The 26,543-nt window shown below is 39.2% G+C and overlaps 1 protein-coding gene and 1 long non-coding RNA gene across 4 annotated transcripts in view; both read left to right on the top strand.

The window, feature by feature from the left end:
- SNTG1 (syntrophin gamma 1) overlaps positions 1 to 17,709 on the top strand; it is a 224,270-nt gene extending 206,561 nt beyond the window's left edge. For all 3 annotated transcript variants that reach the window (XM_081874379.1, XM_081874378.1, XM_081874380.1), the window contains 3 exons: positions 273 to 365; positions 11,020 to 11,130; positions 17,206 to 17,709. In XM_081874379.1, the coding sequence (XP_081730505.1) occupies positions 273 to 365; positions 11,020 to 11,130; positions 17,206 to 17,400 (399 nt within the window). In that variant the 3' untranslated portion in view covers positions 17,401 to 17,709. The remainder of the gene's footprint in view (positions 1 to 272; positions 366 to 11,019; positions 11,131 to 17,205) is intronic.
- A 2,674-nt stretch (positions 17,710 to 20,383) lies between these two features.
- LOC309349178 lies at positions 20,384 to 25,374 on the top strand. Its single transcript, XR_014159800.1, has 2 exons — positions 20,384 to 22,709; positions 22,744 to 25,374. It is a non-coding gene; the product is annotated as an uncharacterized lncRNA (long non-coding RNA).
- Positions 25,375 to 26,543: the final 1,169 nt, after the last annotated feature.

Genomic DNA, 26,543 nt, shown 5'->3' with positions numbered 1-26,543 from the left:
TGCTATTCCACCACTGCACACTCAGCCCTGTGTGTTTTCCATGTAGGTAGAGGTAGAAGCTCTGGAATGCAGAGCTTGGAATGCAGAGCATGGAATGCAAATAGCCAGTTGATTGAATGGCTAAGGATTTGTGTTATTTACAAAGATGTATTTTGTTCTTGCCAGGGCTAATCAGTAACTAAACAGGTATTTCCCCTTAGCTATAATTTTTCAAAATACATGTACTCAACTGAAGCACTATCTAACATGCTGTGTTTTTCAATCTTTCCTAGTGCAAGACATATGCCTGTGTTCTGGAGAGTCATCTTATGGGGCTTACCATAGACTTTGGCATGGGTTTCGTATGCTTTGATGCTGCAACAAAGGTAAGGCCATGAGAAGATGTTTACATGCTGTTAATGATTCATTTCCAATAATTATCTTTTAAATTGAGAGTTGAGCCATTGCTTGAAGTCTGTTACTATACTGTCTATGCCTTCCCCCATATGAACCAACCGGGACCCTGTGATCATAATCTGAGGCTCTCCATGAGAGGTCCTGAGGGTGGCAACACAAGAACGGCCCTTATCTTCAGTGGATCCCTGCTTGTGGAATGCTCTACCCATGGAGGCTTGCCTGCCACATTCATTACATATTTTTAAGTGCCAGGCAAAAACATCCCTCTTCACCCGGATTTTAGGCTAATATAACAATCTATGGCATTTAAAACTTGGGGGTATTGTTTTTATTTGTTACTATGGTATGTCTTTTTGTGTTTTTATATTGTAAGGCACCCTGTGATCCTCAGATGAAGGGTAATATAGAAATTTAATAAATAATAATTTTATCCTATCACATTCTCAATATGCTTTTTAAAATAATTTCTGCAGGACTTACTTCTGTAGAACGTTCTTGAGATGGAATGCATGACTTGATCCTTTTCTACAGCCCCTGCTCTTCTGCTTGTTCCAACTCCTTTCCTTTTCTCTCCCCCTTCTCCATGAACATCATAAAGCACACAATTGAAAAGCTCTAAAGGGACAAACTTCTAGAGATATGGCCAAAGTTCACATGAAGTTTGGCATTCAGTAGGGCATTCCATCTGAAGAGAAGCATTGCATCTCTGGAATTCTTTTCCAGTTTAGTTTTTTTCTAATTCAGTTCAGAGATGAATTCCTTCTTTACTTAATCTCTCTTACCTGGTAGCAGGTGCTGCTGCTCTGGTGGCAGAGAATGTGTGGAGATATTTTTCCTCGCCTCACCCTCCTTCCCACAGCAGCAATCCTGATGCCAGGAGCTTGGGGAAATAGAAACCCTCCATACTGTTACCACAAGAGCAGAAAGTGATGCCACTGGGCAAGGGGATTTGGGTGCTTATGAGAAGTGGGGAGGGGGGAGCAGCATTAAGCACTGCACTCACACTGATGCCATTGGGAGAATGACAGAGTCCATTCTTGCTTTTAACTGGTTCAGAATAAACTCAGCCAGTTTTCCAGTCTCAAGGAGGAAGGGGAGAAACTCATTCTGACAAGCCTAATTATAAATGTAATCCATACAAACTTGCCTATTGCAACAAATTTCTTAAACAAACGAGAAAAGGGACTGAAGCTTTTAGCATGCAGACAATATGCTTTTGAATCATAGCCCTTCATTCTGTGGCCCTGATTGAGGGAGCCAGAAGCAGAGAATGGGGTTTTGGTTGTGTTCCTGACGTTTCCCCCTCCATAGTAAGAGCTCTGACAGTGCTGATAACCTATAATGCATTAAAAAAAAAGGTGCCTGTGCCAGCTTCTGTTTCCTACTCCTGCTCACAACAAATGATATGGAGTGAAATAGGTTTCTACTTGCAGATTGTTTTCTCTGGATCAGGGTGATTGTTTTATTATCTAGATGTTAATAGAAAAATCACAATCCACATTGGTCAAATGTCAAGATTGTACTTTCTCTATGAGAGTCATGAAAAACAAAGGACAGCTTGTTTTTCTTCTTCCATGGTGTTACTTTCCTCTAAAATCTCTTTCAACACTGTTTCCTCTGATAGAATCCATCAGATAGGAAACTGCACTAACAAAACTATTAACATAGTTATGGCTTCGGATTTATATTTTCAGAACAGAAGAAACCACACACAGATATCTTAATCAACATATCCAGCTGGCTACGGTGTCAGAATAAGAGAAATATCAGCTGCCTTCCAGACAGAAACCATTAGAATCAGCCTCAGTTCTTGTAATATTTTCTCTAGCCTTATAAAATCCTACTTTGCTCACTCACCTGAAGCAAGTAATTTGCTTTGACAGGCCACTGACATACTATCAGCTTTTACATTATCATGATTACCACAAGCCTGATCTATACTTCACTGAAGTCAGTGGGTGCCTTTCCATTGATTTCTCCCCGCCCCCCATGGCCAAAATATACCCCAGGCCTCCTCAGCGAACACTGCAGATTATTTTCCCAAGGTATTTACTTGACCAGAAGAATAAATTTGGTTTGGAACCTATCACATACCCCCATCCATATTCTCTTTGTGCACATTACGGTGTTTTTATTATTAAGAGCTGGACCAAATTTCTGACAGCTTCAATTTTCATGTCAAAAATTGCATTTCTGATCAATCAGGGCCTTTATTGATCAGCTAAGCAATGTGCAGGAAAATTGTGAGAGTTTCTGCATGTATCATCCAGATCAGTACACAAATCACTGCTCAGCGGTGTTGAAAAGTCTCTGATCTGGCCCACAAGAAAATGCCAGAAGGGTTTTGAGATCTCTGAGCTTTTCTCACCAAACTTTGAGAGAGCATCTGACTCAACTGAGTGAATCCATTTCTTGAGGACATGGTGAGGTGGGGGCTGTCACCAGTCACATGAATTGTAGGAGAAGGCTTGCCCACAGAAAGCAGATAAAGGGACTAAGCCCAAGGTTTTGGTCCAGTTAGGAAGCTTCCTTGAGGTTGGTGACACAAGCATAGGAATTCAACAGCTTTATTCTGACATTCTGCTCACTGCTAACAATAATACAAGAGGAGGAACCGATTGCTCAGGGTTCCAGATCACATGGGAGCTTGTACTATGAAGGTTCCTACCTCACAGCAATGGTATTTTTCAGTAGAAAGCTACTGCTACCCAATATTATTGATCTTTACAATTTATTACTTGTGGCAGCAACACTCATAACAGCATATCATAATCTATCCTGGTATTTTTATTTTTTTGAGAAACTCAAAAAGCCTTTTCGTTATCTTTGAAATTCATGAGTGAAGACAAAATCCTACTGCTGCTTTTCCTTTTATGATGCCAGTAAAGTTGAATAATTCAAACTTGAGATCCTTACCCTTTTATCTCTCCTGCCATTCATCAAAAACTGGAGGGTTGGGGTGATGAGTGATGGCCTTTGGGTTTCAAAGCCTTTGTAGTTCTTGATTATTATTACTTCGCTTTTCTATAGCAAACAACATCTAAAGTAGCTAGCAAGAAGCGTAAACACAAAGCATACAAATATTAAAATTACACGAAGCACAAATTAATTATTCTTTAGTAAGCATCCTTTAGATTTGTTATAGATTGAATACAGAGGCCAGGATCACTTTTTGTGGCTCAAGCAGGCAAACAAGCCAAAGCTGGTTAAAAAGTGCAGGCTGAATCCAGGAGCATATCCATCTGTACATACCTTGGAAGAAAAAGCATCTTCATCCAGAAGAGATTGGATACTCATCTTCAAATTAATGGAGCCTTTAACAGCATTTCCATCTTATCTGGATGAAGTATCAAGTTGTTCACCCCCCACCAATTCTTTCCTGGTACCATATGCCAGTTCAAGACTGTCACCTACCACTTTGTGTTCAGAAAATGGAAATGCGTCATTATCATTATACTGATGGTAGTTCAGTCGTTGTTTCAGTTCCCATATTGTAATTTTCTGTCCAAAAGAGCAATCAACTCCCTACAGTCTTTATTGGAATCCAGTATCATGGCTTTGCAGTATAGCATGTATTGTTAGGGTTTCATTACCACTATCACCAAACTAGGAAATATTTATGAAACACTCCCCACCCCTTTAGTCTGAGCATAACTATGCATAAATTATGCTTGGTATGAAAAAGGTAACTGAAACATTGGAAGTTGTGGTCATTAACAGAAACACTAGAAGCTGCCTTATTTCAAATCAGACCACTGCACTGATAAAGCAGCAGATCTCCAGGGTTTCTGATGGGGAATATTTTCATTCCTAACTGGAGATTCAGCCAATTAAACCTTGGACAACCTTCATGCAAACCAGATGCTGTACCACTGAGTTGTAGCCCTTCCCCATAAACATAAAAGTCAGATATATATTATATCAAGTCAGATGATTGGTCCATTTTGCTTAGTAATCTTGACACTGATTGGCAGTGGCTGTCCAGGGTTTCAGGCAGGCAATCTTTTCCAGCCCTACCTGGAGTTGCCGGAGATTGAACCCATGACCTTCTGCAGGCAAACCTGATTCTCTACCACAAAAGACAAACAAAAGAAAGTCATTTGCATATCACATAGTTAACTGAATGGAAGTTGCTGTCACTAGATGTAATACAGGGGGCTTCAGAGGGTAATAAAAATTAATTCACAGAGGATATGCCTATGAATATTAACCATGGCAGCTAAATTGTACCTTTAAATTCAGAGGCAGCTTCTCTTAGAATATTATTTGTTGTGGGGCAAACAAGAGAACAGATGCCTTCTTGACATATTTGTAGAATTCCCGAAAGCATCCGGCTGATCACTTCTAGAAGCAGGATGCTGGACTTGATGGATCCTTGGTGTTATCCAACAGGGATATTCTTGGTTTTGAAATTCCTCAACCCACAAAGCCAGATGGCTTTAGCAGCTTCCATGTTTTCTGAAATCGGGTCATTATTAGCTGGCAATGAAGCTAACCCTGCAGCTTCCAATTAAAATTAAATCACTTGTGCCAAACAAGGAAAAAAGCAAGTGCCTAAGAAGTAATCAGGATTCTTCACCACTCCAAACCCAGCACCTGGCACACTTGAGGGTAGCTTTCATTTTGGTCGGAACGAGCTGGCATGATGGGATGGCTGATACACTGCCTATTTCCCAGAGTGCCAATTCCAAGCTCTGCTAAGTAGCAAAGCTTTGTAACAAAAGTGAATTCAAGGAAGGATGTATTAAGCCCATCTTGGAACAGTGTGTTTGCATGATACAATGTCAAGAGCAATAAGAATGTGGTGCTTTTAGAGGTTTTTTTTCCCAATTAGATGTATCCTCTAATAAAATCAAGAGGAACAGATGTTTCTAACAAGAGCTATGTCAGCCTCATTTGAATGTAATGCAAAACTATAATTGAGTGTTGCAGAAATGAGCCTGGTCTTCATTAGCCACCCTGCCCTCTGTTTTCCTCTAGTGCAGGCACAAGGAGAGCAGTAGTTTTCACTTCCATTTTTAACTAACCAGAGTTTAACTAACCAAATCCCAACAAACCCATGGTTTAGGAAGTTGGTTTGTTTTCCTAAGCCTGTAGCCCCCCAGATGCTGTTGAACTACAACTCCCATCAGCCTTGTCCACAGTGTCTGGATCTGGTGGGAGTTATAGTGCAGCAACAACTGCAGAGCTACAGGTTGGCCACCCCAACTCTACATTACGGTTCAGCTGAACCTCTTTAAAGTTTGGATTTAACAATACACTGTGGGTAAATCAGAATGGAAACCAAAGTTTCCAATTTCCTCCCATAAGAGAAGAGGAAATGAGGAGCACACAAGTCCAGAGCTCAGGCAGTTAATGCTAAACCATTTCAGACCAGGCCTGTGAGAATCAACAAATTAGGTAGGAAGTTCAGGTTTCCTGACATAGGGTAAAATATGTTCAGCCAGTTGTAGTATGAAATGTCAAATTAATAATGTTTCCTAGCAAGTGCACATTGATAGTTCCCATTATTTTCATTTTGCTGAGAAGCAGTTCTTGAAATACTGCATTATCCTGGAATTTGGACTGGAAAATGAGAAGTTTTGTGATGATCAAAAGACCACAGAAAAGTTAGAGAGGGAGGGTGCTTATTAACTTTTTCTTGCAACTACTGTACATTTTGTTTGCTTGTGCCTGGATGGCCGCCATTGCATGGTTTGTAGCGGTTTTGTGCTTTGGTTTTTTTCCTGCTCACTTTTGACCTTCTGAACATGTGCATTTGTAACCCTCTTTTTAACAAAGCTTTCAGGGCAGCTTATGTAAACAGAATACAACCCCCCCCCCCCAAAAAAAAAACCTTGTTTTAAAAAACCAGCAGGCCATAGCAGAAATAATAATGGTAGCTAGATAAAAGCAGCAAGAAATCATTTGATAGAAATGAAGGCCAACTGAGAAGCTAAAGCAGGTCTAGGAAAACAAAAAGGTCTCTGCTGGATGTGAAGATGTGAAGGCAGGCACCAGGCAAACCCTCTCCCCTTGCTTTAGGGTTTTTTTTTTAAAATAATATTTATTAGCAGTTTAAAGATTACAAAAAAAGAAAAATAATTATACAGTACAATACAATACAAAAACAAAAACAAAAACACCACACAACCCAAACCCTAAAACATTGAATCAACCAAACAAAACAAAAACAATTTAAAAACACATCCAATAATTTTGATATCATAACTTTCGTTCACTTGTTTCAGCGACCTCCTCACACCTCCCTTTTTGTATTCCACTTCTGTTAATTGTTTCAGCAATTCCTTTCCATCTTCCTCTGTTTTCTGTCCTATAATTTATCTTAACATATTCTAACCTTATTTTTTCCCTTTAATACATTTACAATCTGTCTGTACCTAATTCCTTATAACATTTCTGCTAAAGCCATATAACTTCATTCCATCATTTCCCTAACATTCATTAATTTTACAATATTTCTTTAAATAATCTTTAAACTTTTTCCAGTCTTCTTCCACCGACTCTTCTACCTGGTCTCGGATTCTGCCAGTCATTTCCGCCAGAAATATTTAGGGGTTAACATGACTGTCAAGAATGTAAACCTGTTTAAGGATAATTATGAAAAATGTTGGATTGAAGTGAAAAAGGACTTAGAAATATGGTCAAATTTGAAGCTATCATTGCTAGGTCGAATTGCTGCAATAAAAATGAATGTATTGCCAAGGATATTGTTCTTGTTTCAAACATTGCAAATTATAGACAAGATGGATTGTTTCAAGAAGTGGCAGAGAGATATTTCCAGATTTGTCTGGCAGGGCAAGAAGCCTCGAATAAAATTTAAGATATTAACTGATGCTAAAGAAAGAGGTGGATTTGTCCTGCCAGACCTTAAACTTTACTATGAATCAGCTGCTTTTTGCTGGCTGAAAGAATGGCTGCTTCTTGAAAACACTGATGTGCTGGATTTAGAAGGTTTTAATAATGTATTTGGTTGGCATGCATATTTGTGGTATGATAAGGTAAAAGCACATAAAGCATTTAAAAACCATATTGTTAGAAAAGCACTGTTTAATGTTTGGATAAGATATAAGAATTTGTTAGAAAATAAAACCCCAAGATGGTTGTCACCAATGGAAGCGAAGGCACAGAAAAAACTCAATATGGAGGCCAAATGGCCGAAATATTGGGGAATTTTGGAACAAGAAGGAGACAGAGTAAAACTGCAGAGCTTTGAAAAATTAAAAAACAAAGTGCGAGATTGGCTCCATTATTACCAAATAATGGAGGCATATAATTTGGACAAAAAAGTTGGCTTCCAGGTGGAAAAATCAATATTGGAAACAGAATTGTTGGATCCAAAAACTAAGCATTTGTCAAGAATGTATAACTTGATGCTGAAATGGAACACTCAGGATGAAATGGTGAAATCTGCTATGATTAAATGGGCACAAGATGTTGGACATAACATAATGATGGCTGACTGGGAACAGTTATGGACCACAGGTATGAAATTCACGGCATGTAATGCCCTAAGAGAAAACTTAATGAAAATGATTTATAGGTGGTACATGACACCAGTCAAGCTTGCAAAAATTTACCATTTGCCGGATAATAAATGTTGGAAATGTAATGAGATTGAAGGTACATTCTTTCACCTTTGGTGGACATGCCCAAGGATTAAGACATTCTGGGAGATGATTTATAACGAAATGAAAAAGGCATTTAAATATACCTTCCTGAAGAAACCAGAGGCCTTTCTCCTGGGCATGGTCGGCCAATTGGTGCCAAAGAAGGACAGAACTTTCTTTATGTATCCCTCTCCCCTTGCTTTAGCTCCCCTCCCACATCACTATAGTCCTTCTAAGTCCATGATCCTTGCTACAATGTTGTGCAGGTGTCCTGTGCCCAAACAGCATCTGCAAATGGACAATTAGGATCTTGCATCAAGTGCCTTCGAAGGGTAATGAAAGTGCATCAACAAATGAGACTATCAGGTGTGGGGCAAGTGGTCATGGTTTAGAGAAAGCAGCATTGCAGTCTAAATTGGGACTCATGCTGAGCCTAATTAGGCCCACAGGACAGAGATTTCCCACCCAGCCCTGATTAATAAGCTTAGTCTTCTTATAGCAATCTTATTGTGTCTAAAAATCTTCTGTAGAGGTCCATAGCCAAGAAATTTCTTGAACAGAGAAAGCTGTTGTGGCTCTTTGACTTTGGAATCCCTCTCTAAGGAGCCACACCTAGTGCCAACATTACAATCTTTTCAAGATTTTGCTCTATATCCCAGGCATTTAGTTGGAACCGTTTTTGTTCTTTTGTTAAAATCTGAGAATGGGAAGTTGCACAATGTGTCATTGCTGAAATGAAGTTTATTGGTAGTCTAGAGGCAGGGGTAAAGCAAATGAAAGGCTGGAAATGACTGGTTAAAATGCTTAATTTAACCCACTGAAATTGATTGCAGTTATGGCACAGAATGCTAGATTAGTTTTCAAAGATCAATCAGTGGATGTTTATTTCTTCAGATTAACACGGTTGTCACCATCTTGCCCTTCATGTAAGCTTCCCTTAGGCATTTGTCCATAGCTAGAGACAGAATGATGAACCAGATGGCCTGTCTCAGCATAGCAATTTTATACCCAAGTTAAATATCTCACCCTCAGTATCTGCTTCTTCACTTTGGGGTTAATAGTGACCTGGAGGATTACAAATAAGGATTACAGAGCATTATCTCTATTAGTATTTTACACATTAATGTGTGTGTGGGGGGGGATCTTCTAATTTTTTTGCTAAATGTAAACCCTGTATGTAAATACAACAGTATTTTCAGGGAGGCTTCAATTAAACTGAAAAAAGAACTACAATACAAACAATTATAAAATTGTCCACCATTATAAAACCATTATATTTCTCTGATGCTGAGCAGCAATACCTGTTACTTTTGAAAATCCAAACTTATACTGGCTTTTGGAAGCGTTATAATTTTTGGCTATAAATGTGCATTTATGAACATGAGCTCCCCAGCCCAGAGATCCCAATGCACTCATTGTATATTACATTATAATATGTTCTAACATTTAGTTTTGAATTTAGTTTTGAACTGAGTGAACCTGTGTGAGGGAATCCTGACACCCAGAATGGAATGCTAGATTGCTGTAAAAAGCTTGGATGCTACACTATTGTACCAAGTGTACATGATGCTGAGACATTCACATGAATAAGTACTCCCACAGACCTGCCACTTTGCCAGAAAAACAAGCACTGTTGACCCATAGCTCCACTATGTTGTGTGATTCCATCACGACCCTCAAAATGGGCAGAGTTTGGGACAGTATCTTGGTCTTACTAATTCCAAACAATTCAAGCAAATAAGAGTACATTTTGGCTGATGGCCAGTTAACAGTAGCCCCATGCAAATATTCAAATTATGTACAAAATGGAGTGTGGAGCAGGATCATGGTGGTAGGCCCCATCCTGACTTAAAGAGCATTAAGAAAGCCTAAATGCATACAGTTCTGCACAACCAGACTCCAGAGAGACCTTGAATTGAATGTGCTTAGATATTCACATTTGAATATCTTCATAAGGCTTACATATAGCAGCCCATGTTTACATCTCGAAAACTTAAAGATGACAATTTATTCACATCCCGTATTCAGTGAACGCTGAATGGCTACATCTTTCCCCTGACCTTTGACACTTGAGATGTGTATTTTTAGAGCCTACCCTATTTTTTATGTCTGTATTCTTTGTCATTGTAAGTTTTTAAATGGTTTTTAATATTGTATTTCAGATTGTTGTAACCAGCCCTGGGACCTTAAATAAGTAGCAGTAATAATAATAATAGGCTGTAATTTTTGGTGTTGGGATTTGTAGATGATGCTTCAAAGAATTTGCTTGATAGGTAGTTTGTAATATTTCATCATTCTTTGGGGAACAATTTCTCTAAAGGCAGTTGGATCCATTGCTCCAGGTTACAGTTTTGGAATTACAGATGGTTTCTTTGCTTTTGCAAGAGCTGAATGAAGCCAAAGTCCCATGTGTGGCAATCTGATTGGTGTATTTGTCTCACCTAGAAATGGGCATACAGATATAGTTTGATCATGATGGGTAGAACTAAGTACTAAAGCACAAGATGATAGTCCTATGTTTTCCCCCTCAGGTAGGAAGCCATTTGGAAACCCTGCTCCATTACATAACATTAATCAGCCCATTTGGCCAATTTTATTGAAATGGAAGTTATCAGAACACTAACTTTGCACTAGGAAAATGAGTTAATCTGCAATAAATAGGTGCTCAGGACAGGAGGTGAAGTCTGGCTTATTTACCACATATTTGACATAGTGTAAATTGGGGTCTTCACTTTATTTCTATCTTTTGCTGTTAACCAGGGTCAGGCTGAGCTAAAAGGATTTCAACGAACATTTCACAAATGCAGCCTGACTGCTCTGAGCCAGACACTGTCAAAATGTGATGCAGTTTTATGATCAAAGAGACTTCGGAGCAGAGAACACTGCTCTTGTTTAATTTTATTATCATTGGTACGTTATAAAGTTCCCTAGAAGTACTTTTTCTCTGCTTATATTTTGTGTGCTGATGTTCCTGTGTATGTTTTTTCTTCTTCTTCTCCCCCCCCCCCTTTAGGCTGTACTATGGCGGTACAAGTTTTCCCAGCTTAAAGGGTCTTCAGATGATGGCAAGAGCAAAATCAAATTCTTGTTCCAAAATCCAGATACTAAACAGATTGAAGCAAAGGTAAAAGCAAGAACTCCAATATGTTTCCCTTGTCTGAAGGATATTAGATCAAGTAATCAGGGGCAGGGAAGACAACAAAATTTTAGGCTCATGTACTGATGCTTAAATAACAAGATGAACACTTAGTTCTGTTGCTATTTTGTCTGAGAACTAGAAAAAAGTAAACTTAAAATCAGACAGAGCTGCATGCAAAGCCAAGCCAAGCCAATAACTAGGTTGATGCATTGTAGTCTTTATTCAATATGGAATTGGACATTGAGAGGACAGTTCCTTCAGTGTAAAAGTCTGCCCCTCAGTAGCTAGTCCAGTTATTTAAGGTATTAGCTATCTTTTAATACACATACAAAAAGGCTGTTGCTGTAACTATACACACTGCTTGTACTCTAGGGAGGTCACTTGAGTGCTCCTTACATAGCAGTCCCATGGGGTGCGCTCCATTGTCTCTTGAGATAGATGGATGCCATCATGGGCCATCAACATGTTAACGGCTTGGCTTTTCTATGGCTAGCTATGTGAAGCTGCCTTGGCTTGTGATCCTAAACTGAATGCAACAGCACTTGGCTTTTAATTAACCAGACTTTTCTTACCTCATGAATTCATGAGTTTCTCAAATTCCAGCTCTTTACTGGGTCTAGAGATTATGGAGAGTCTACCCCTCCCCCAAACTCATAACAATACGTTGTGATAAAGGGTGCTACGGATATTTATTAGATATGCATTTCAACTTTGTGGTTTGGCAGAGCTTAGCATATGCTATGAATACTAAACTACCCAGGTGAAATTATGCCACATACTTACTTCATTTATTATATCAGGTAGCTGATGCCATTCCTGCTTCTCAGCCACCTGGTAACAGCAGACTGTGCTGAGACAGAATTTGTACATCTTTCTTCCCTCTGATTCCTAATCTTTGTCAGAAAGCGTTGCTGTAACAACAGTTATGGTGTGGGTGGGGGAATGCTAGTGGATTTGTCTATGTGTTGTGGTTATACATTGTGGAGTTATATAGAAGAGAAGGAATGAAGACTATTTACTTTAATAATAATAATTTTATTATTTATACACCACCCATCTGGCTGGGCTGTTCCAGCCACTCTGGGCAGCTTGCAACACATATTAAAACATCAAACATTTAAACTTCTCGATACAGGTCTGCCTTCAGAGGTCTTCTAAAAGTTGTATAGTTATTTTTCTTCTTGACATCTGATGGGATGGTGTTCCACAGGGAGGGCGGCACTGCTGAGAAGGCCCTCTGCCTGGTTCCCTGTAACCTTACTTCTCGCAGTGAGGGAACCACCAGAAGGCCCTCGGCGCTGGACCTCAGTGTCTGGGCTGAATGATGGGGGTGGCAGCACTCCTTCAGGTATACAAGGCCTTTGAAGGTCAGCACCAACCCTTTGAATTGTGTGGCGCTGGTCTGAGTCCTAGACTTTTGCATGTTATGAAGAAGAAGCTTCCTGTTTTATGCTTCTGTTATAACCTGCAAACCCTCAAAGTGAGAGACATCTGATGCCAGGACAGCTCATCTACAGGGAAGAAAATGGGGCAAGGGACAGCAACCATATGTTCATTTTTACTGCTTCCTTATAGCATGTGAGTAAAGGATAAATTATTACATGTCATGTCTTGTTCCTGCAATAAGTACTGCTGTGAAATCCTGTTCTCTGTAAAAGTGTTTGAGCATGTGTCTCAGGATTGCATAGAGCAGCATGTCAGAGCATTTTACATTTTCTGTCAGACTTTACTTCATAAAAGAGCAAATTCCCGTTCACCTGCACTTATACCTATATGTTTAATCAAGAACAGAGAATTCAAATGTGGGTTGATGTGCAGTCACTGACAGAATATTTTATTGGCCAGTAGCTTTAACATTAACCTGGGTATGTCTAGCAATCTTTCTCCATTGTGAGGTAAGTTCTGACAGGGGAAATATATATATAGATCCTGACAAGTGAGAAGCCCGTGCTATTAAAGCAGCCGCCTGCACATTTGACCAGTCAGTCATGTTTGCCCGCTTGGACATAAAACTTTAGTTACAAACTGAACATAAAATAACACTAAATCTAGTTTTATAATCTTCAGTGATAGAGGAAGTCTTGCTCAGGTACAGTTCTAAGGAAAAAATCTTGGCTCATTGGGAATTGCCAGCCAATAATAAACTTGTTTTTTTGTGATACATTTCTCAAAAGAATTCAGAGAGGAGTTTATTCCAGATTAAATTCCATATGTTTGGTTCACATGCAGGTTTTTGGAAATGTGAGATTTACTGCTGCACAACAGAGGATTGCCGCCATAGGCACATGATGTCCTCAACTGGTACAGGGAAGGCTGAAAGAATGAGCACAGGAGACTGGTATTGGGTTGAATTAGGCCACAACTTTATTGATTACAGGAAAGGGTAGGTTTGGCTTAGGCATTGGGCATGTATCCAGCATCAGGCAACACACCTACTATCTGACAGGAGCCTAGTGGGTTTGACACTGTACTGTGCCACAACCCCACAAAGGCTGCCATTTGAAGAGTGTATTGGCCCATCAGTCCCTGTGTGGATTCCTGGACAGAGTCACCCCTCCCAGACCCCTTTAGCAGTGTATCCTCCAGCCCAATGCCTTATCCGCCAAAGTTGTAACAGTTACTGTGAGGTAGGTGAAAACATGCCAAATTGCTTGCAGAAGAAAATTCCTCCCTGCCCCCGAACATGACGACCAAGCAAAGCATAGCAAAGACTGTATGCCACACGTCTGCTTCCCCACTGGGCAGACCACTAACATACTGGGGTGGGTGAAAAATCCTGTGATGGGCAGCCTGCACCTGGCCACCCCCTTAAATAAGCTAAAGGTGGAATGGGCACAGCCTCTCCTGCCACTGTCCCTCCTAATCTATTGTGCAATCAAGTTGCCAGCAGATCAATTGTACCATTAAGTGACTTTAACTTAGTGCTACAATCCAATATATTCAAAGCACACATTAGTAAAAACCTGGAAGAAATGTGAAATGCTCCTTGAGAATGTCAGACTCATTAGTCTACTATTTATGGTGAAAAGCAAGAAAGCTAGCCAAATTTTGGCATTGTTTACAATGCAGCCTTAATTACGAATTACCAAGTGCATTATAGAAATACAGCAGCATCATGCTTCATTGCTTAGTGTGTATTCCTCACCCTTTGATTGTAAAGATTTTTTTTGAAAAAGGACAGCTTTCTATAATGCTGTTTTTGAAAGCTCAAAATCAGCCTTTTAAAACTGTATTTGTTTTGGGGACACTGTGCTTTATATTTCATGCAGAAAGCATCCCAGAGAACACATCCTTTAAGTTCACATCCTCTTTGCTGTTTCCACATTTAGCTAATAGGATATTTCTGTTTTGTTCCTTGGTTTACAGAAGATGTAACAACTTAAATGATGCCAGCATTGTGGAGAGGGAATATCATCATGTTTTGTTAAGTCTTTGTGAGTTTCCCATTACTTTTAGTTATAAAATACTAGGCAAAGAGGTTAAACCAATCCATTTATGTCACTCATCCATCACTCTGTTAATTCCAAACATAGAGTAAGATTTCCCCCCCAACCAATGTTATTTTATTTAACAAAAATTGTATACTAATTAACTATAAATAGAACCTCTAAGGCAGGGGTTGTCAACCTGGTCCCTACCGCCCACTAATGGGCATTTCAGAATTCCAGGTGGGCAGTAGGGGGTTCTATGGCACAAGCTGAATCCTCCTTCCATCGAGCACTGGTGGGCTGTAAGGAAATTTTACCATCAAGAAAGATTCATTAGTGGGTGGTAGGCATAAAAAGGTTGACTAGCCCTGCTCTAAGGGGTTTACAACCCCACCCCATAAAATATACAATACCATTATCAATAACAGTCATAGTCAAAAGCAAGTTTTGAAAAATGGTTCACCTTGATCTGTTTTACGTCATCAGCATATTGATGATATCCTCACCTTATCCCACAGTGATCTTTTGCCAGTGTTGTAAAATATGGGGAAAGTAATAGAATTGTGACATGAGCACAATTTCCTGAAGGATTCTAGTAGCTATTAATGCTGAAATCCAGTGTGCTGCAATGACTGAGAGTGTCACATGTGAGTTTCTGGCTCAAATCTTGCCCAGCCATGGTTAGATGGCCTTTATGTAGGCTGGTATCTGTGTCTCCAGTGCTATGTGGGGATAATAGTACTATCCATTGATTTTAATGGGTCCAGTATTCAATATGACTTCAGTCAGATGCAACCCAAATCATAAGTTGCTCATAGTTGTAGTAATAATATTCAGTGTCATAATTTGTGAAAAGGTACAAGACTATACCAGATTAACAACCAAAGTATGTTGTAAGCCTAAGTATTAGCATTGTTCTGCCCCCCACAAGGGTCAGTTATTTCGTGATAGCAAATTTGTGTATTAGTATTAGGTAGAAGGAATAATTCTGCCCCTTTAAGAAAACATAATGCCTTTCCCCCTTTTAGACCTCAAGGCAGATTGGGAAATGTAGGTACAGCTATATTCTAGTTTCTATTGGCTCTGTTCAGAGCGGGAAGAAACCTCCCTTTCTCTTTTGTTTCAGTCTAGTGCTTGCCTATCCAGGAAGATAGATGAACTCGCTCGTTCTTACATAACTCAGCAGGGAACTTCATAAAAAGCATCTAACCACTTTAATTTTCCTAACTTGTAACATGAAATTAATGTAATTTGCAGGTAATCATCATGAACCTGGAACACTAAACTGTAGTTAGTGGATATAGTATACATGCAGCAGGATATTTTTATTCTGAAAATAGTAGCCTACCTTGTCATAAAACATGGCTTAACAATTAGAACATTTTGCACTAGGATGGTAGAAATCTCAAAACACTGGCTTGTATCCAACTAAGTCATATTAAACTTAAACTGATTTAAATCATTAAGCTTAGGTTAGTCAGTTCCATTGCAGTGGTTCCAACTCTGTGTATGACTTAGATGCCATCCACTGAATGTGGCTTTCCATCTCCACAGGAAGAGATAAGCAGCATCCCCAGGTTCTAGTAATCCTCCTTATTCAGAATCTCCTCTACAAGCTTTTGGACCATCAAGGTCACAAATGGAATGGGCCCCATTAGGCAATTCTTCCCAAGGGTTGAAGTAACATGGCTGCAAATGCTGCCCAGGAGGGTTTGGTCAGGGGCTTTGATCCCCGCTGGGGCAGACAGAACCAGAAGAAAGGATAACAGCTGTGAGCAAGACTGTGGCTCGGCATGGTTATCAGGAAGCTCAGCATTGCAAAAGGGATTTGCTTAGTTAGTGGAAGGAGGCTGCAAACTTTATCAGAGGAATGTGGTAAGAAATATTAAGACCTTGTGCTTACCTTTGTAAAGAGGAAAGGATCCAAGGTAGGTTGAGCACTTCAGATGGCACAAGGACTAGTGTAGAACTGGAAAATGTCACTTCTGTTGGGAGAGCAAAAAGTTCATATTGATTGCAATGGGAAAAAGCAGAATGGTCACAAGAATGGAGCAGCTTGAGAATGCGCTATGATTCAGGATAAAGGTGGGATACAAGGAGCAGTGTTTTAGTAGCTCAGCTCAGGAACCTTCTTATGCCTGATTTTCCTCATAATAGCTTAATTCCCACCCCACATGCCCATTTTTCATGTTCTTTCAATAATGTTGTGGCCAGTTCAAGCCCATTGATTGGTGTCCACTTCCTTTTATCCTTCTCTACCTACCAAAGGGGCAGGGGGATGAGTTAGCCCATGGATTGTAGAAATAAACAGTGAATTTAACTTTCTTCTTTCTAGTTCTTTGACAAATTTTCTTTTCCATGCTAAGTCATGGCTTAGTTTCTAGCATTCATTGTCTAAAACGTCCAATATAAAATTGCTGTAGCATTCCACTCAAATATTTGAGTGCATGTTATCCAAAGAAGGTGTTTCTTCATTAGCCAACAAATACTGCAGCTTTCCACAATGATGGATGACCATCCTTGACATGGTTAAACTTCTGTTGGCTTGTCTCTACAACAGAGTGCTGGGTGTGCTGTGGAAGATGAAAAGGTGGCCTAATCTTACCTTTGACTTCTTTGCTTTCACTTTCAGGAGTTGGAATTTTCCAACCTGTTTGCAGTCCTGCATTGTATCCACTCCTTCTTTGCGGCCAAAGTGGCCTGTTTGGACCCACTCTATGTTGGCAGTCAGGCCACAGCTGCTGCTACTGCTGTTACTGCTGCTGCTACTACTGGTGCTGCTGTTGCTACATCTTCTGGCACTAGCAAATTGAAGTATACGACTTGATGGCTCCTATTTCTGCACTTGCCACTTTCCAGGAGTACATGAGACTACGTATACGAAACATTCATCAGACAGGTCTCTCAGAGGACAAACAGCAAGCAAGAGAACTGACTCAAGAGACAAGTGGCAGTTGTCAGCAGAGTATAGTCACATGGGATCATGAATTAAGTCTCAATTTTACAAGGCATCAGTACATAATCCAAGCAGAAATCTCTGAGGTGGATGAAGATGCTTTTATAGTATAATCTGATTGTGTTTTGAATGACACTGGAAACAAAAGAAACAGAAATAAACGAATGACACAGTGCTGCACTTAAGTATTTAATACAATTTTCAAATCTCCATAATAATAGACATTTTCTTTCCAGATGTTTTTATATGACAACCTACCAAGTTCTGGATCAGAACTAATTTCCTCTTGCTAGACTATAAATGTCAAGCAAAGAGGGATCAGTGTGTAGCAACAAGGAAGTGAATGCAAAAAGATGCTACTGTATCTCCTTAGAAAAGAAAGCACCTTAAGTACTGTTGCAATTTCATATTTGTGCCCTTTTGACATAGAATCATCTTCATTCTTAATTTTGGTTCCATCCCATTATCATAATGATAATAGTATAGCCATATTAGGTCAACATGTTTTTAAAAAGAAAATATAAGCATAACGAAGCCATCTGCTATTGAAGCCTATAGTACTTAAGCCACTTAGCTCTTGCTCTCATGAAGAGCAAATGAGGTGGAAATTCTGTAATTCTCAAATTGCAGTTTGGGGCTCACAAAATTCAGTGTTCTGTGATACAGGCAGTAGCAGCCAGCGGAGTGGGGGGGGGGGCAAGGCAGCAGAGACCTCAGGGTGGTGCAGGCACAGTGCTGGGTATGTTGAATTGCCGTCGCTGCTGCTCTTACACCACACCTGCTCCTCGCTGCCTTGCCACTCCCTCATGTAGAGATGCATGACTTAGGGAAACCAATTCAGAAACACAGCGCACACAGCCACCACATGCTGCTGCACATGGGGAGGGAGGAATCACAGCATGTAGCGAACTCGATGTGAGCACGAATGGTGGTAGCATAGCCTTCAACATGACATGCTAATTTTCTTTCTGTGTGAATATTTTTCATGGAGAATCATCATAACTTGATGAGCCTTCACCTCAGAGCCTAAAGTGGTAGAGACTAAACACAGGTTCTCCTGTTTTTGTGAGACCTAGGCCTCAATTCTGGAGTAAGTCCATTGACCTTATTAGAACTACCCAGAAATTGTTGTTTGAGGATCATGGTCTTAAGCCAACAAAACCTTTTCCCTTTTTCCGTTTGCTTTCTTTCTACATACAGATTCTCCGTTGTTAGTAAAAATCTGTTAACATTCAGAATTGTTTTAATTATGAATGAATTACAAAACCAATGTTAAACCTGTTTAATTATGTCTTTTATTATTCAGTTTTATAGTGAAGTGTCTTTTAATCTGCCAGGCTTTGTTCTCAAATCCCAAGTATTATATTTTGTTACAGGCACAATAAAGGTCGCACAAGGCTTCACTTTTAAATTTGATTTTCATATTACCAACAGGAAACCAAGAAATAGAATTCATTTACTCTTTTGTATTTTAATTAACAGCTGTTAAAAATGACCTTACGAAAAAGCAACCTTTCTTGTAGGTTAAATGGAACATCCCAATTTTTGAAGTGAAACTTGGAAAGTTTTAGCAAACTCTTAAAATGGCATTCAGTGTTGTGTCATGTAAAACTAGCCCACAGGGTAAGACAATAAGCCCTTTTCAGATATTTTCTGTATGAGGCCAGCAGGCTCTGCCTCCATTGTTCATGCATTCATTGTACCATTTGCAAAGTCCTCCATACATACAGTTGTAAAAGCAGAGGATTCTTCATCTGTTCGGCAACTCTGGAAAAGCAGCATGCCCTAACATTATAAGAGAGCCCTCTTTGCATGCACTGGGGTCTTTTCAGATAGTATAAGAAACACTCATACACTGGAAGACAGAGCCTTCCGCTGAGATATAACCCCTCCCACATGCACTGATTTCATCTGTAAAATGTCTGAAAAGGGTAATATGCTTTACATGTATTTTTAAGAATTGTATTTTAAAGATGAATCTAGAGAAAGTGTAAAATTTGATCTACTATATATGTACAGTGTATATAACACTGATAAGGTTCCAAAGAGCCATTAGGAAATATTCTCTCGTTCTCTCTCTCTCTCTCTGAAATGAGTTTAGTTTTGCATCGAGTACAATCCAGATCACAATTATGTGTATAAGCCAGATTCAAATCAATGCAAATAAGTATTTTCAACCATGCAGATTGTTCCCCATTGCCCTTACACCAAGGATAGGCATCATGTGGTTCTTGATCTAATTTCATACAAGTTGGGGAAAGGGGAACAATCCAGAGGGAAATGAGGTAACAGAGAGAAAATAGTGGCCAAAAGGGAGGGAAAGGGAGTTGGCTCCACCCACTCTTGGCTCCAGTTTCCCCATTGGTGGCTGCAGTCCCATCCACTGCCAGCATGCAGTCTCCAATATATTACCCCTGAGACAAAATGGCCCTCAACAGAAATAAGGGTTGTCCATCTCTGCCTTTTGTGCAGAACTGTTCAGGGAGATTTGAGATCTATACATGCAGAGAGTCCTTTTTATATTTACTTTCCAGAAAAGTTGCCTCATCTCTGTCCCTCTTACTGTAAGTTGCTTTGCTGGAGTTTTCTTTGGGGCTTGAATTTTAAAAGTCCCATTGCCCATGTGTTCAGGGGATAAAATGAGATGGGTCAATGCTATACAGTGGAACCTTGGCTCCCGAACTCCCTGGGAGCTAACATTCCGGCTCCTGAACGAATGAGAACTGGAAGTAATTGTTCTGGTTTTCAAACGTTATTTGGAAGCCAAACACCCGGCTGCTGCAGCCAATCAGAAGCTGCGCCTTCATTCCCAAACTTTTTCAGGAATTAAACAGACTCCCAGAACAGATTAAGTTTGGGAACCAAGGTTCCACTGTACTATCTTAAACTGAAGCTTGTAACTGACAGTTTTCATCTCGCATATATATGTAGCACATATACATTTTATACCAGGATAGTAATCTGCTGCTACTTAACTATCCCTGTGCAATATTTTTATGAACTAATCATTCAATAATTTGAGGTTCTTGCTGAAATTAGCTTTGAAGGAAATAACTAAGGTTAAGAAGGAAACAGTGACTACATTTGATGTTACTTGGTGCAAACTATCCATAAGAATGAGTCACTAATTGCAAGCATTATATTAGGAACGTTCATAGGAAGGTTGTCTGGGGGGTAATATTTCATAAATCATGGTGGGATCCAATTAACACTGTGCTAGCTCATACCAGTGAATCAAGCATGCAACACACACACAGTTTTCCCTGCTCACATAAGATATATCATTCCCCTGCCCACCAAACAGGCTCTTGGAGCCAATCCCAGGCTCAAATGTTTCAACTCATCAACTTGGGCTTTGAAGGAAAGGCAGGATGTTTAAATGAATATGATAATATGTATTGAATTCACATAACTAGTATCATGGTTCTGTGGATCCTTCATTAGCATGCAGCATGTTGAGAATCATGCAGTAGAGTCAGTAATATTTTAAAATTCAGAGTTTTAGCCAGGATATGACCTAAGCATATCAAAAGACCACACACACATATCACATTGCCAATTTGTGCATTAAATCCAATTCATAAATCTATTCAATATTGTTTCCAGTTACAAATTTAAAGTAATATGTGTGAGAGTATAGTGATACAAGATGAATCTTGTACAAGGTGGCATATTTGAATTCACTAAGCTAGGAACCAAGGTATTCCAAGTACTCCATGTAATCTAAAGGCTCTGTTGTGAAAATGTGACACTGGAGAGATCTGAACGGTTGGCATTAGAGCCCGAAGTCAATAGCAAAATTTTGCCTGCTGACTTCAGTAGAATCAATGGCAAGCAAAGTACATGGTTGCTTTTACTTCTCATGCACTTAAGAATAGTAAAGTCACTCGCTCACTTTGAATCTGATGTGGGGATTAGCACTCATTAATGGGAATGATCATGATTGTGCCTTAAAAGTATCAGTCTTGCTACACTATTACAGTAATCCTCATACTAATAGCTTCTCATAATGGCAACTAAACTGCCTACTTTCTGAAGCCAAAAGCAAAATTCTTGAAACTATAACAGACCAAAAGATAACATAGATTACAAATGGGTCTGCTATATAATTAGGAGATGACTCATGTAGTTGTATTTTTCAAACAATAATGGCTACCTTGTGGCAGCTTAGATATCTGGCATCGTTAGGGCTGCCTTATTTATTTGTACCTGTCTTGGGGAGGCAAGTATGGATGTGATAAGTTCACCCTTTGATTATTATTATTTTAAATGCTGTGGTTTCCTTTAGAAACTACGACAAAAATGAGGAAGCTGCTGAATTCAAGGTATTCATTAAAACTATTTTTGGTACCATAACAAATGCATCTTCAAGAAAAGCTTGTAACACAGAAAAGTAGAACTCGATATTCTTATTTTTAAATACATATGGTCACTCATGTGAAGTAAGAATGTGACTTATGTTGAGTCAGGTAGCTTCAAGGCCTTGCTACCAGAGATCTATTTAGCTGGAGATGGTGGGGATGGCTCCTTAGACCTTTTGTGTGAAAAATGTGTTCTACTCTCAAGCTATAGTTCTGACTGGTGTAAGTGAGTTAAGGGGGGTGATTGCACTCATTTTGTGAAAGCATCCATTCATATAATGCAAAGTGCCATGGCAGAATCATGAGAGAGTCTGCTTTTTACATATTGTTTGCAATTGTGCGGCCCAGAATATCCTGAAGATACTATGCATGTGGTAATTCACTTTACAGTTTGGTGATGCTTAATACATAATTTTTTAAGCTAATTCCAGTAAGAGATGGTCAACTGAACTAAATTCTGGTGGCACCTCTAAATATAGCTGTTCATCATTATATATAATATAATATGTGAATCTAACTGCAATCCTGAGGTCCATATGGGCCAGAGCTGTGCCATTGCTTGTTGTGTCTTTTTAGCTTTTCCAGGCAGTAGCTCCCAGTGTATTGGCTCATGCCCTGTGATTATTAAAAAACCCCACAACAACTTAGAAAAGGGTTAAAATCTGTTGGGTGGTTTTTAAGTTAACACCACCGGTTGCCAGGGAATATGATAAAGAACGCCCTGAGTATGTGCATTCCTGAGAACTTTGGTCTACAACTGATGAGTCATATCCTGACCAAATGTGGGTCCCAGCAGTGACACCACCACCGTGTGTGTGTGTGTGTGTGTGTGTGTGTGTGTGTGTGTGTTTAGGAGAAAAAAATAGTGTATTTGATTACAACAAATGACCCCTTTTATAGAATGGGGAACTTCATCAAGAGCATCTATTTTCATCACTACATGAGGAAACTACATCTACAAAAAATTCATCTTGCTGTTCAACATTAAATCAGGGCAGGGAACCCTGTGGCCCTGCAGATGTTGTCAGACTCCAACTGCCATCTTTCATTATCATTGGCCATGGTGTCTGGGGCTGATAGAATCTGGAATTAAACAACTTCTGGAGAATCACAGCTTCCCCGGCGCAAACATAAATGTACATTAGTCCCCTGCTATATTAGTCCTTATATCTGATTGCAGGAAGCTAGACATATATGGTTTAGAAATATTGAAGTGAGTCCCCTGTTGCTGGATGTAGCTAAAGCTGGGTTGTGAACCTTAAAATCTGACAGCTATTGCCCCAAGGACATTGGGACCACAGAAAGATGCAATAACTTGCGTGAAAGCTCTGTGAGTTGTGTGTAATTAAAATATGGACTATGAATATCCTGCAGATAATATTGCACTGGAAAGATTAACATCCTCTTCCATATAATGGGGCACAATTCTTTATAAGTTGCACAGCTGTATTTTGGGGTTGTAATTGCCAGCAGAAACTCTGTGTAAAAACTAGGCTAGGATCCAATAAGCAGCATGCATGAGCTCAAAGCACACTCCTGGATGGGGGCGGGGAAGGTTGACTGCCTGTTTTTCCTCCCCCCCCCTTCCTCCTGAAGCATCATATATTGCTCTAGAGGGTTCCCCAATTCTCAAGACAGCTTTTGTGGGGAAGCAGAAAGGGGAAGGAGCTGGAAAGGGTCCAGTGGGAAATGGACTGGAAAACCATGGTGCATATACAGCCTTTGGATCCAAGTCTAATTAGATAGAGCTATCTCAATGAGAATAGCTTAACTTAAAACTTGGGGGTTGTTTTGTCATATCAATCTAAATTGATATGTAAAATTTGTAAAATGCAAATGCCACACATTATTCTGCTTCAAGAACGACTCACAAAACACGGATTGAATATTATCCTCTGAAGAGTCAAGGCATTGTTCTAATAAACCTTGTTGCATCAAGTATTGATCAGATAACTCAGTGTGCTTTAGTATAGGTAATGATGGGAATTGTAGCCTCTCTTGAACTTTTCAGAATCACTCATAACCAGCAATCTTCATGATTACATCTCAAGCTATATTGTTTTACTCAGAGGAGTGAAAGGAATCAGTGCCTAAAGATTTTGAAGTTCCTAACTGAAAATTGCGAAGGAAATCAAGATAGGTAGACTTGAATGAATTATCTGCATGCATGTGTTCCACTTTAGAACTTATTCTTTTTTTGGTATGCATCCATAAAAGACATTAATGGAGCACAGGGCAGATGAAGGTGGTTTTAAAAATGTATTTGGGAGGGGGGCCTCATTCCTATGCTGGCAAAGCATTTGAATACATGTGTAACTCCATGCATGTGTTGTAATGACTTCCATCAATAGGAATAATATTGTGCATGCTTTTAAAGGCTTACATGAATCATGTTCTAGATAACAAAAAGTATTTAGTCTTCATGGAGAAAAAAACTGGCCAGTCTTAGGAAATGAAATCCTTGTGGAAGTGACCAGAGATTTCATTATGGCCAAAACCCATTTATTGAAATTGTGGAAAATGTTTTTCTGTTTTTTTATCATTTTGATTCTGCAAACAGGCACCCCAGCTGTGTAATACTAACTGATGATGAGCTCCAATATCCACCGGAGTTGCCAAATTCATTTCAAACATTAAATTTGTATTCCCACATAACAGTGTACATGTATCTATCTGCTTTCTTCGTTTTGGCATGGAGGCCATCATAGAACATGTGGTGATCTTGAGAGCCCCAGACTAAAATACTGAGCAGGTTTGCCTGTGCATAATTCCTCTTGAATTAAATTGGACTTGCATGAATGTAACTGAGCACAGGATTTCAGCCAAAGTGTGGCTCAAAACAATTTGAACAATTGATGCCTGGTTTACAGTAATAATCTATGACCTTTTTAGAAATAGGATTGATTTGAAACTTTGAGCCACTCCAAATAAATGTTCCAAACCTAACTTCAAGTGAATAACAATCCCTCAGAACAAAATGCAGATAAATTTTATTTCTATATTTTATGGTATATTCTGCACTTGCTTTAAGATATAATTCTAAGTAAAATATGTATATATTGGTTGGGGAAATGACTATTTTTGCAGCAGATGCACAATCTTGACATAGAGTAATAAAATCATATCAGCTATTTTTCCCCAGACCTTAAAGTTATCTGATTTTGGCTTATTCTCATTGCTTTGTACATTGATAATATTTCATGAGTTTTAATTTGTGGTTGGGGGAAATGACAGAGCAAATGTAATATAAAGTATTATATATTTTATAAATACTGAGGTTTAAAATACCAGATCAAACAATCTAAATATTTATTTCATTTTTAATTATGTTTGTGGCTCTTTGTAGTGTTTTGTGACTCAGAGACATCTAGTTGTTTAAACTCATTAATGAACTACTAATAAAACATTTCCTTCTGTTTGGTTTGGTTTTGTTTCATTGATTTGTAATCATGAAAAGAAAAAATAAAATAATTTTTTAACAACTTGTTTTGGGCATATGATGTGTGGCTATCTGCATCAGACTAGAAACTGCATTTACAGATGTTTTTATTGCTGGGATTTTTATTGCTAATATGTTTCATGGGACGAAATTCATAAATGAAATAAATGAAACAATTAAGTTCACACACACACACACACACACACACACACACACACACAGTTTCCTTTGGTGCTGATGGGACAAGTGAGCCTCCTCTTCACATATAATGCCTTCAGTCTGAGAATTGAGCTCTCCAACACTCTACCTACCTAAGGAAAAGCAAAAAACCTAGCTGCCTGCTATGTATTTAACTACACAGCTCATTTGGTCCTCTTACTCTATAGTACGTATTAAGCTCTGAAGTGCATGCAATGCCCTACCTTCCAATCGCCTCTTCCTCAAACCGAAGGAAATGTCAGAGGACCTCCTAGGACCAAAGTCTTCATCTGGCGTGTCCCTTCCTGGGGAAAACAATATTGTAATTGAGGTAACTAGTACAGAACAGATGGAAGAAGCCTATATATCCATCACCATCTCAGTTTGCCAAGTGCTAGCCAAATCAACACCATTCATCCACAAGAGGGGAGATATGAATGAGCTTAGGGGAAACCCCAAGGTTTGCAGAAGTACAAGCAAATCTGGTAGGAATAAAAACTAGCCAACTAGGACTGAATGCTCAGTGTGGTAAATTATTATTGAAAGAGAAAGAAAAAAGCCATGCAAATTGAGGGCCTTGTGCTGGCTTGGGCAATCAGGCTCGACATCCAAAACATCTGAAGAGAACCACACTGCTGAAGGCTAATCAGCCTCATATAGTGATACAGGATATTATATCTGATGCTTTGTGTGTTTCTTTGGCTCTTCTCTACTTTATTTGCTACTAGGGATGGGAGAACTTGCAGTGTGATGACTTCAGATCACTCATTTTACATCATGAAATGCCACTGACGATAGGGAAGTAACAAGACATGGTCTTCCTGTTTTCAGCAATACCCCAGTGTCTGTCATAATATCTTATTCTTCCAGCCTGAATAATTGTGATAATGCAGGGGTTGAAAATGAATTATCTCTGAGTTTCTGCTTTATCATATTTTTAGCATATTGTTGAAAGATTTCATTGCCATATCACTCTCTTTAAAACTTGGCAAATAGTTTCATCATTTTGTCTGTAT

Source organism: Podarcis erhardii, assembly GCF_964252035.2.
Source record: "Podarcis erhardii genome assembly, chromosome: 8".
Classification (NCBI taxonomy): Eukaryota; Metazoa; Chordata; class Lepidosauria; order Squamata; family Lacertidae; genus Podarcis; species Podarcis erhardii.
Note: the sequence above shows the minus strand (reverse complement) of the source record. Positions and strands in the feature narration are given on the sequence as shown.